This window comes from Pyrus communis, chromosome 17, assembly GCF_041283825.1.
Source record: "Pyrus communis isolate YQ-2024b chromosome 17, ASM4128382v1, whole genome shotgun sequence".
Classification (NCBI taxonomy): domain Eukaryota; kingdom Viridiplantae; phylum Streptophyta; class Magnoliopsida; order Rosales; family Rosaceae; genus Pyrus; species Pyrus communis.
Genome location: NC_142581.1, coordinates 28,653,328 through 28,666,068, shown reverse-complemented (window position 1 = coordinate 28,666,068; position 12,741 = coordinate 28,653,328). Strand labels below are relative to the sequence as shown.

At 35.5% G+C, this 12,741-nt stretch overlaps 1 protein-coding gene across 3 annotated transcripts; it reads left to right on the top strand.

Annotated features, from left to right (window-relative positions):
* Nucleotides 1-4,140: 4,140 nt before the first annotated feature.
* Nucleotides 4,141-11,466, top strand: LOC137708159 (methionine aminopeptidase 2B). 3 transcript variants are annotated; one of them, XM_068447169.2, is made up of 12 exons: nt 4,141-4,432; nt 4,560-4,699; nt 5,404-5,440; nt 5,531-5,665; nt 7,255-7,354; nt 7,446-7,591; nt 7,685-7,776; nt 7,884-7,978; nt 8,957-9,053; nt 9,948-10,091; nt 10,197-10,414; nt 11,083-11,466. In XM_068447169.2, exons 2-12 carry the CDS (start codon nt 4,570-4,572, stop codon nt 11,191-11,193), a joined length of 1,305 nt encoding a protein of 434 aa, XP_068303270.2. In that variant the 5' UTR covers nt 4,141-4,432; nt 4,560-4,569; the 3' UTR covers nt 11,194-11,466. The 3 variants fall into 3 exon arrangements, with proteins under 3 accessions (XP_068303270.2, XP_068303269.2, XP_088545301.1); XM_068447168.2 differs by having other exon boundaries at nt 4,146-4,432; nt 5,401-5,440; XM_088689175.1 differs by lacking the exon at nt 5,404-5,440 and having other exon boundaries at nt 4,221-4,432.
* The last annotated feature ends 1,275 nt before the right edge of the window (nt 11,467-12,741 follow it).

Sequence of the window (12,741 nt, the reverse complement as noted above, 5' to 3'; positions counted from 1 at the left end):
TTACATTTATCATTTTAACTTTACATTTTGCCCCTCACTTTTAAGTTCGCTCAACTAAAACCATTTATCCAAAATATTTAGGTTCACCCGTTTCCTGCTGATCGGGAACTAGATCTCAACTAGATTGGTCTTCAATTGTGGGTAAATTTATTTCTAACTATTTGTTGAAATGTCTAAAAATTTAAGTATGACGCTCCCTAATATTGTCAAATAAGGATGATGAATTTATTTGGGGCCTTCTCTAAACCTCACAACCAACCCCCCCCCCCCCCAACGCCTTCACCACATCTCCGTTGTAGATTTTTGACGTCAGCCACCATTTATCCTCCAAATGGTGCATTTGTTTGCTATTATTAACTTTAACTGGATTGCATTGAATTTCATATTAGCGCAGATTAGTGTTTGTTACAAACATGACTAAGTTTAATGGGATAAGGGAGAACTTGCCTCAACTAGATCCATCACTAGGACGTCTTAGCAAGACCCCTCAAAAAGCATCAAACTGGTACTCCCTTTTGCTTTGCTTCGTCTAGGACCAATTCACATGTCTTCTCCTTGAAGGAATACTAGAGGTCAAGAACACTGGAGATTTCACATCAGATCATTTCTTCATCCATCGAACCGCCGAATGAGCACTGCTGCAGCGATACAATGGCTGAGGGGAAGTCGTAACATCAAAAGCACTATGATCAGAACAAGATTTAAATATTCAAAATTATGTTGGAATCAACGGAATTGAGGATTCTCAATTCTGCGTTTTGCAGGAAAGATCTAGCACAAAATCGAAGAAAAAGAGGGAGATGGGATGGAGAGAGTCGGACGGAGAAACAAAGGAATAAACAATCTGCTACCCTTTTGAAATGAGTAATGCTAGAGAGACTAAATTTGTAGACAAAATTTTGTAAACTAAATGATTAAAAAGTTTATGATTTAATTATTACTCAAGTGTTGATAAACATGCTTATTTCTTATTGGTGACACATCATTTGGTTTGCTAATTTTGTCAATAAATTTAATCTTTCTAGCATTACTCGATATGAGATAAAGAAGGTGGAAGAGTTTTTTAGAAAAAAGAAAATATAATATCAATAAAAAAAATATTAATTTATGGATTAAACATTTTATATAATATTATAGTTTGTTAATTATTCTGCTTCTTAATCTGATATTGTACCCACAATTTCACTAAGTCATATAACTTCGTCTATTCTAAGCATGTCTAATTGAGTCTCTAAAATTAGTCTAGTTCGCGATAATCTGATGCACCACAAATGGTTTCTCTTAGAGCATCCCCAGTAGGAGCTTTATCCTCCATGAGGCTACCACATTTCTAGCCTTAGCAAGACATTTCATCCCCAATGAGCCGAAAAATGAGGCTAGATCCACCATTAGGGCTAGCAACTTCTTTTCTTGGGTAGCATAAAATTAGGCTACATCTAGCCCCAAAAAATAGTGGATCCTACAAAAAAAAAGTAGCAACCCATGTGAATACACTTATACTTTCCTTTTATTATTTTTTAATTCTTTTTTCTTACTTATTTTTCTTGCAATTTGGCTAATTAATAATTGTTTAAAATTCCATAAGAATTAAAATTTCAAATTGATTTAACGTTCATAGGCATTGATGGATGAAATTTTCAAATAATTTTTTTTCAAAATTGTATGATATTAATTTACCAAATGATGTTAGGTAAATTGTTGTGTTATACGTGAAAATCAAATTATTTCAAAGGGGGAAGTGGAGGTTTGTTTCTTTCAACGGACGAGATTGAGATAAGAGAATCTAATCCAACGAACAATTTATAAGTGATGAAATCTAACTTTGTCACAATTTGAACTTTTTAAGTTGAAGAGTTCATAAAAAAAAATTTAAGATACCACGTCCAAAAATCACCTTAAAAAAAGCTAACACAAAAAAAAAAAAAAATCATAGCTTAATCAGTTTACTACATAAATAAATAAATATATATATATATATAGCCTCATATAGAACTTGAAAGATATAGCCCCTCATTAAGAGAGATTCTTTCATAAAGTCTCAAAGATTCATCGAAACTCTAAAATAAACTATATCCACCACTTTTCCAGTTTTATATAAAACCCCTCACTGGTGATACTCTTAACATAATCTTAACCCATTGAATGATAAAAAAAAAAAAACAAGAAAAAAAGAAAGAAAACATAATGTAACTCATAAGTCATAACGTCGCTTCACGCGCAAACTTCTCTTTCACTATTCGGTCCCACACATGCCCAACTTTCTTCCTCTCTTCTTTTTCACCCAATGCTACAACAAGCTTTGACCAACCAAAAATCCAAAGCAATGCTACAACAAGCTTTGACCAACCAAAAATCCAAAGCAATGCTACAACAAGCTTTGACCAACCAAAAATCCAAAGCAATGTTCTACAAATCTCTAGTCGTTAGTCGGGCATAGAGTAAAGGTCTAGGCCTATGCGGTTTTTTATTTTAATTAAATCTATTATATAATATAGTAAGTGTTCACTTATACTTAAAAAAAAAAAACTAATACTTTAATCTGGAAACATAAAATACAAAATGTTAGACTATATAAATTATAAAGTACTAGAATTTATTGAAAGCAAGGAAAGAGACTATGGCAAGTAGAGACGCAAACAGTCGTAGAGATAAAGAGTCTAGGTTTCTTTTTTTGGTCTGGAAAAGAAAGTCGTAATTCTAATTTCTTTTTTTAACAAAACAACAAAAGAAAAGTCATATGTAGCCTGCCTAGGCCCATTTGAGCTCTATCCAAAATTTTAAATGTCTAGAAACTAATTATAGTAATGACCAGCTGGCTACTACCTAAGTCACCTTTTAAAACATTAAGAAAAAACATGTGAAAATTGGGTATGAGATTTCAAAACGACATTCAACAACTGTTAGGAAGCTTCTATAAGTGTTCGGGCAAAAATTGTGAATGCCTCTTTGGCAAGTGCTGATTTGGCCAATCAAGTGTTCATGTGAGAACCACCAAATGGTTCATTGAAAGTTGGTAGTACTACAAAACCAAATGAGAAGTTGGACAAAAATGACTAATTCGACCAATTAAAACTGAATCTCACTTAAAATAACATTTATAGCTTTGAATCTTAATTAGGATTTTTTTTTTTTTTTTTTTTTTTTTGCTTTCTCCTCCCGATCTAATCTATTTTGTGATAAATGTAATTTGTGTGAATCAAAATAAACATTTTTAGAGTTAGGTTATGGAGATGATAGTATTGTTGTTCATTTCAAGTGGTATTGTGTAAGGGATATGATTTTTATAGATGTGTGCTAATTTTTGTTTAAGAATTCTCTTTTGATTTAAAATAATGTGCCAATGCGTATGGGCTTCCGGGAACTTGAAGATTTATGATGCCCTTCTTGCAAAATAATGCTAGAAACTTTAGATACTCCCAAGTGCTTTTTGGGTTAAAGTGTTGAAAGGCAAGAATTTACTTACACCATCTAGATTCTAGAGGTTACATGCCTTCTTTGCTATAAACAAGTCCATTGCACGAAAGAAAAACATTTGTCGAAGGTTCAAAATGGCAGATTGGTGATGATAGAAGCGTGAATCTGGCTCCCAGCCCTCAACACCACATGCCTTAAACCTACAGTTGTGACATTTTTCATCCAATCCGTCACTTAGAATATTTAAGTGAATCTCAACCTAAATATGACGTTTGCCTTTCTCTCCATCTCCTTATGATGGTTGAGGTCTCTCCTTTTCTCCATCTTGAATGTCGACTAGGCGATCCAACGTCATGAAGAAAATTGAGGTTGAAGGAGACTAAAAGTGATACATTTTTCAGGCTCTACAATTAAGTGACATAGCAATGATGTGACAACCATATCAACAGTTAAGTGGTCCTTACTCATGCCATGCCAAATTTTAAATAGAATTATTGATAGACTCGACGGAAAATGACAAAGTGAAATGAAAATTGAATTTGAAGGTGCAAAGCGGAGAAGTATGAGTTTTAAGGTGCAAGGTTGAGAAATATGACATTTAAGGAGTAAAATAAGATTAAGTTAGAGTTTTACATGGTGCATACTAAAAAATAAGTCCAAATTTATTTCTTTTGATGGGTTGTCTCACAAACTCGTTATACAAGTAAAAAATATTTGAAAAGAAGAAGTTCGTAACTCTTACATAATAACATGGCGTGGTTGCGGTCAAAATCTCTAGTTAAGTTGATAGTCTCTGTCCGCAAGTAGGGTTTGGGTATTTTCCCCTCTCCTCCGTCACTTCAACACCCCGATAGTTGTTTGTCTTGTTTAATTCTAACCCCGACCCCCGGTTCCTTCCTTGTGCTCCTCCCTAAAATCTCGTACGTCTGAATCGTACCATCAGCATCACCAGCATCAGCATCTAGGGCTCTAACTGTATATTCAACAGATCAATTTTGCGGTAGGCTTGTCGGTACAGGTAAATTCTACCCTTCCCTCCTTGTCATTCATCTACTTATTAACCGTGCAATTTGATTAAGAAGAAAAAGAATAATCGTGATGTTTCGAATTTGAATTTTATATTTGTTTTCTGTTTACGTTTACAGGTGATTGGAGATGGCTGAGGTAATTTTGAATGAAAACATCCCTTCTTGTGAAGAAGAAAACGAGACTTTGGAGCCTACAAACAAGGAGGCCGCTCAACAATCTCCAACTTTGCATCTTGTAGATGAAGATGACGACAAAGGTTTATAAATCTTCTCCTTAATCATTCAAAACTTTTATTAGCATTAATTACCTTCTTCATCTATGAGGAAAACATCATCATGACTATATTAAGGAATGAATCAAGCTACAAACATGAATGCCTTCATGCTTAATCGTGTTTATATGCATTCACCCACTCAAAAGAAAATCCTTAAATTTATTTAATCACGTTAATGTTTGGAATTTATCATGAAAGGGAATGCCTTTATGCTTCTACTCAATCATAATACTTATCTTTTTTCAAAGAGAAACAAAAAATTATAATTCTCAATTAATCATCACTTCTACTATTTCTTCAGAACTTCTGTATCTAAGAGTCTGGTGGTGCTATAATCCTCCATGCAGGTTAAGCATTCCGTTGTGGTGTGACTATTGTATTAGAGCCCGCCATTTAGTCAACCATAGACATATTTTAGTTGATGGTCCAATAGTAGATATACCAAGTTATCGCTGTAAACCCCGAGATTTTATTACAGTGAGGGATGAGCAAAAATCTAGGGCTCTGATTCGGACAATGAAATAATGTGGGGGCATTTTAAGTTTTTTTTATTATAAGTACTGATATAGTGGGGCATTTTAATGTCCTATACTTCCAATTTGTTCGTGTGTTTTTCTTCTAATGTATCAAGTTTTGCATCTCACCTCTCTCTCTCTCTCTCTCTCTCTGCCTTTCTCCTTTAGCAGACATTTCAAAGAAAAAAAAGAAGAAAAGTAAGAGCAAGTAAGGAAAATTTTTGTGGTGTTACAAACAAAGGTTTTTTGTTTGAACATTAAAATTGAATTTTTGTTGATTTTCTTTCCTTATCTGCAGGAAAAAGAAAGCACAACATGAGCAGACTAATCCACAATCTATGCAAGGGCAGACTGATCCACCATCTATTCCTCTTGTTGACCTGTTCCCATCTGGGGAGTTTCCCGAGGGTGAAATTCAACAGTACAAAGATGAGTGAGTGTATTTGATTATTCTTGTAATTTACAGCACTTCTCTTAATGGTGTTTGGAACTTTGTAAGCCTCCACTAGTTCAAGAGGCAATTCTACTCATGGGCCAAAGTGTAACCCATATTTCTCTAGTACCAGAATTAAAAAGGGCCTGTTGTTTGAGGTGGAATTTTGGGGAAAACTAGGAATTTTTATGGCAACATTTGATCCCAGCTGAAGGTAATGGAGGAAAGAAAGAAGAGAAGAAAGAGGAGGGGAGGGGGGGGGGGGATAGGAGCCAAGAGTTGTAAAGGAAATAGAAGAATTGAAGAATAATTGAAGTCTGATGTCAATTGCGAGAGGACGGGTGTTGGCAGAGCAAGGGTAGAAAAAGTCAATAATTAGGATAAGTAGTTTGGAATGTACTTGGGAGGTGAAGGGTAAAGAAGTGTTAGTTATGAGGTTTCAGTGAAACCAGTGCTTGGAGATTTATCGTTTCATGTTACTTTACAAGATTGGAAAACTGCTTTTAGGCATGATTGGGATGGTCTATTTACAAGTGTTGCTAGAAGTGTAATCATGTTTTTTATTGCTGGATAATGTTCCTGGGATGTTATTTGTATCAGGGGGAAGGCAGATGTCTTGTCCAGTATTTCTATGTATAATGTACATTAGTTGCTTCTCAATTAAATTTGTTTCAAATCTATAAATATTGAAAGTTTAAGACCTGTGATTCTCCAACAGTGCATAACGTGTGAAAGAGGAAGTGACAGTGGGGATTATCTGTTTCTTCACTGCTCTATAGTTTTAAGATTGTAATTCAGACCGCTCTTAGAGAAGTTGATTTGAGTTGGGTGATTGCAGCTGCATATTGCTTTCTTTTCTGTGAGATGTATTAGGCATTGGCAGCACTAAGAAGCCAAATCTTTTGATTGTTGTATTGTGTGCTCGCTATGTTCTGGTTAACCTGGATGGAGAGGAATTTTGTGAATCATAGTCTTGGAGGAGGTGTTATGGGATAAAATAAAATTCTGTTCAATGTCTCCGGGATATTTTGTTCTGCAACTTTGGGGAGTTAGAATGCAGCTTTCCTGGAAAAATTGAAAAGGGTTTTGTTGGATAGGTTTTATTTATTTATTTATTTATTTTGTCGTGCTTCTGCAGTGTTCTAGTCCACAGTAGCTGTACTGTAGTATCAGGGGGCTGAAATATTTACTGAACTTCTGTTTCTCATGAAAACTATTTCATAGAGTTTTCATGTATAACAGCCAGCTGAAATAATCTTAGTTTTCTTTGAACATAAGTAAAAGTTATAATATTACATGCCAATTGAATACAATTACTTATGAAGCTTTTCAATTTATAGATCAGGAATTTTGGGTTAATGTACGTGCATTGAAACTGAGTAATATGCTTAGAATGCATGACCAAAAGCATTTTACCCTTGGTAATGGAAAACAACCATCAATGTAATATGCTCTCAGTGTAACCGTCTTATTGGTTAAAGTCAGCCCAAGTTTGATTTGCATGATACTGGATCTGTGCGGCTATTTGTATATCATTTGTGTGTATATTTCTTCAAGATAGGAGTTAAATTTGGTTTTGTGTTTTTCAGTAACCTTTGGAGGACTAGCTCTGAAGAGAAGAGGGAGCTGGAGCGCCTTGAAAAACCAATGTATAATTCTGTTCGTCGAGCGGCAGAAGTTCATCGCCAGGTGCAGTTTTATCATGCGAATGTATTCTGCTTAAATTAGCATAGAAGGAATGAGAGGAAATCATCCTGTGGCTTTGTTTATTTGTAATTAGGTTCGGAAATACATCAAAGGCATATTAAGGCCTGGAATGTTGATGACTGATTTGTGTGAGACTCTGGAGAACACAGTCAGGAAGTTAATATCCGAGAATGGTCTGGATGCAGGCATTGCTTTCCCGACAGGATGCTCTTTGAATTGGTAGACATTTTAAAATTCGTCAGCTTAGAATTTAATTTCTTCTATTGTTTACCACATAATTCTGTTTGTGTTCATTCCTGTTCTTACTGTTAGGGTTGCTGCTCATTGGACCCCAAATACAGGGGACAAGACTGTGCTTCAGTATGATGATGTAATGAAGCTGGATTTTGGAACTCATGTTGACGGTAATTCATCCTTCTTGTGTTTTAAAGCCTGTTGGGAAGTCAGTTTTTGATGAACTCTAGTATGCTTGGCCAGTTTTATAGTGCATGAGTTATTGTTGACTTTACAGGAAACATAGTTGACTGCGCTTTTACAGTAGCATTCAATCCTATGTTTGATCCACTCCTTGAAGCCTCGCGTGAAGCAACAAATACTGGTATCAAGGTAAGAATTAATGCGTTGAATACACTCTTTTTATTTCCTTATAGTTTAGGCAAGTGTCAATGGAACCCATCTACTTAAAAATTCAATAAGACCCTAAATCACAATTGTGGGTTGAAGTCATTATTGCTAGCAATTGTTTTGTTGCGACTAGAGTAGTATAAAGTAAGACTGATAATATCTTTACATGAAAGACAATTAAGGAATCATTCATCACAAGAGGTGAATATCACTAGAGGTGAAATTAAACTTTGTTTACTCTTGTCTCAAAGGAAGCTATGTAAAGTGTACAATGCATATGAGAAGAAAGAAGTAACTACACTGACCATAAAAGTTAGCTCCTAATCGTACACCTTACAAATGAGCTAATTATACAATTCAACAAAGGCCTGATATTATGGGGGTAAGACAGTGTAATGAACTTGTAGCATTTGATGCCCTTGTCTGCTTCGAGTGCTTCCAACTTTAAAGGTTATGTTTGGGTTGAGGGACTTTCAAATTCCATGGCATTTAGACAAAATGAAGAAGAAATGGATCACAAAAAGTTAGAAGGAAGTAGAAAATGCACCACATGAACATTACAAAGGTGTGTACTAGTCATTTGAAAATCCCTCACTTACCTTGTAATACTCATGAGGTACACTTTCTAATTCCTCCTGTCTAACTTTTTGTTATCCGTTTTCTTCTTCATTTTGCCTAAATGCCTTGGAATTTCGAAGTTCCTCACCCAAGCATACCCTAAAACTAAAAGCGTTGATTGTGTTTGATCACTTTCGTTTCTCTGTAGAAAGTTTCCTGTCATCCAATGCATATCAAACTAGTTTCAACTGATTTCAAATAATTCTGGTACTCTGCTGGGATGTATAACTTGTAGTTGTTTATCATTACAAGCTGACTGGATATTTTTTCTCTGAAACTTGAATTTAGTGCTTCAATCAAAGGTTAATTACTCTGTAATATGTTGGCTTTATAATTGTTTAGGAGTGTGGAATTGATGTGCGTCTTTGTGATGTTGGTGCTGCAATACAAGAAGTCATGGAATCATATGAGGTTGAAATAAATGGAAAGGTTTATCAAGGTATTTTTCCATGTGATGTGATTATCTTTTACACTCGTAACAAAGTACAAGGTACGCAGTTGTTTGAAAAGGTGCAGCCTTCACCAGCAACACATTTTGTGAATAAAATTATTGGCAACATTTACTCGAGTCACACTAATTCTAAACAAGTAAAACTTATGTTTTGTGGTGAGGGAAGTATGGTTGTCTCTAACTAGTGAACATTCTTTCTTTCTCAAGATCAATATCTGAAATGCTCAGTGTAAAATTATTTTACGAAGCTACTTTCTACTATTAATTTCAAGAAAAGTTGGTTAGGCATGCTTAGCCCTATCACTGGCAGGTTTCTTGGGGTAGACCATACCGTTACACCAAGGCACACCTTTGGTGTTGGGATTTATTGGTACATAATGAGATTCGTAAATAACAAGCCACAATGGAAGTGAATAAATAGTTTAGGAGGAAAGGTGTGCGCAGTGCACACAATATTTACATGGTTAGGAAACTTGTGGTAGATTACTACTCTTAAGGGGCACATGGAAATACCCAACTTTTTGAGAAATATCCTACCTATGCGCATGGAACAGAAATTTGTTCTTCACTATGAGAGTAGATGGTACAACACATACTTGAGCCAAATCAACCACTGGTGTATGAAAATACTCTCTTGCCTAAGTGGAGGAAGGAGGGTTTGAACCCGGGATGTAGTGGGTTGAAGAGGAAGGCCTTAATAACCAGGGGAGTAAAACAAACACACAATTTCTCACTTTTTTTCTTTTCTGTTCATTGTTGTATTTGCTTGACAAGCAACGAGTAATGGGTTTGCCAATTGTAATACAAATAACTCTTATACTTTTTATGACGTTTGTATGATAATTCTGTACATGTGAGATAGACTTTGTCTGATGTTAACAGTTAAAAGTATTCGAAACTTGAATGGACATAGCATTGGACGTTATCAAATCCATGCTGGAAAATCTGTCCCTATTGTGAAAGGCGGGGAGCAGACAAAAATGGAAGAGGGTGAATTTTTCGCAATTGAAACTTTTGCATCAACTGGTAAAACAAAGGTTTTGTACTTGGCAGCAATTTGATGTGAAATAGGTAGTAGTCCACATGCTATTTACTGTGCTAATTATCCCATTTTCTACAACTTATATCTAGGGAAAGGGTATGTCAGAGAAGATCTAGAGTGCAGCCATTACATGAAAAATTTTGAAGCTGGCCACATCCCACTGAGGTTGCCCAGGGCAAAGCAATTGCTAGCAACAATTAACAAGAACTTCTCCACATTGGCCTTCTGCAGGCGTTACTTAGACCGCCTTGGAGAGACTAAGTATCTTATGGCACTAAAGAATCTGTGTGATGCTGGCATTGTGCAGGTAATTTTCATCAATCAACTTGCTCATCCAAATGTAGGTATATTAATAGTCTTTATAGCTGTGCTTCTACACTAATTTTTCATCACTATCTGATATTGTGAAGCATGGCTTAGTTGGATTTTATCATGCTGTGAAATAGTTTTCCCGTAAACTGAATTGCTCTCTGGTTGCAGTGGCCTTAGTTGCTGTCACATAAATAAAGTTTATTGTATACAACTTGCATATGTTATGGTTCCAGACTGATTCTAGACCGAAGCTGAACTTGCTGGTCTAGAATCAGGTGAATGGGTCCAATTTCAGATTGTTGCAAGTCTTTAAATTGACGTTCTAACATGCTTGAGGAAAGGATTTTATTTTGTAGTTGGAAATAAAGAATCTAGGGTAAAAAAAATAAACCTACTTGAAATATGTGATTCTTGTGTATCTGGGTTGCTCTTCCTTGCTCTGTAAATTAAATTTGTTAACCATCCAACCACCGCCAAAATCACAGTCTGACATTTGCATGATTTTTTAATGAGTAATTTATGTAGATTTGACAGTTTGCAATTTCCAGGGAACGTCTCAATATTTCAATGTAGCTTTTATTATATGTTGTGTTTGGCCATAAGGCTTCTTGCAATTGGTTCTGATGAAGAACCTTGTTGATTTTTATTTTCTTTTTCTGGCAGCCCTATCCTCCTCTCTGTGATGTTAAGGGCAGCTATGTTTCTCAGTTTGAGCATACCATTTTACTCCGGCCAACCTGCAAAGAGGTCATATCCAGAGGTGACGACTACTGATATCGGTGCCAATAACTTTTCCATGAAAACCTGCATTGTGGTTATACCATCTTTTTTCTAGATTACAAACAGGAGTGCGTTTATTTCAGTTTTCCGCATTTAGCTTTGTCTCGCAATCTCTTTAACTCTCGGTGAGGCTCTGTCATCATTTATGGTCTGCGTATGTGACTTGTTCAAATTCTATTTTTTTTCTTTCACTTTGCCTGAATTCCATGGATTCCGTCGCACCCCTATTTATCCTCACTTATGAAAAACCAACTCAATTATCTACAACTTTCTTTACACCAGTTTTGTTTTTTTATTGTTTTTAATCAAATATGCAGAATTAAATTCCCAGAAACAAGATTGCAAACATGAATGACCTTGTAAATGTTTAGCTGTTGTGTGATTAGGCACTTCAATAATAACTACCATCGTATCCAATCATTATCAACTGCAAGCTTCTTATCTTTTAATTGAAAATGGCATCCACACTTTTTTGTCTAAAAATTCCTTCTATCGTCGTCTTTTATGTCTCTTTTGTGAATTAGGTTTATATGCTGTCCGTTCATTTTGCAATTTAATGCAAGTCTAGAGCTTTTGTTATCTTTTCGCGTCAAATTTATTATTATACCTTTTAAGGTCTTTATTGTTTATTTTACAAAATAACAAACTTGTAATTAAATTTTTTATTAAAATGTGAGTAATGAGATAAGACAATGGGACGAAAATAATAACACTCATCTGAATATCAATGGCTGCTTTTATAACCTTCCTTTTGCACATAACTAGGCATTTGCCATCACTTTGACGGCACCGTAAGTAATAAGTTTGGAAACTTTTTCTGGGCGGCAAAACCTTTTTATTTTTATTTTTGTCCATTTGGTTTTCACATGGTATGATATTGCTCCAGATTATTCAATTGACTGAATCCACAGCACACGAAAAGAATTCCGTTTGTTACTGTAGTATATTCCTCCGAAACCATTATTTCTGATCCCGATGACGTGGTCAGTCTCAAGAAGCTCGAAATTAGGTAAGTGATCCTCTATTACAGTGGTGGAGAGGATTGCTTTGCACCATGGCGTCGATTCAAATTCCATTGGCTCTTTAATCTTATATCTATCTAACAAATCTGTCATTTGACAAAAAAAAAAGCCCGAAATCAGCCATACAAAATGAAAGTTTTAACGAAATACTCCTGGTACTGTTCATTTTTAATGAACAACCACATTTTTACCCTTCTCTGATATTATTTACTACACCTTTATATACTTTTTCATGGCAACCGCCTCAAGTGAAGTAAAGTTCCGTACCTTCCACTTCCAGTCAGTGGGGGGAGAGAGAGAGAGAGAGAGAGAGAGAGAGAGAGAGAGAGAGAGAGAGAGAGAGAGAGAGAGAAACAGTGCTCGGAGCAAAACAGCTTGCGGCTTTGTTTATTTGTAATTTTGGGTCTGGAAATACATGCATTAAAGGCATCTTAAGGCCTGGAATGCTTCGGCCAGTTTTATGGTGCATGAGTTATTGTTGAATGCGGTCATACAGTATCAGTACATCCTCCTATGTTTG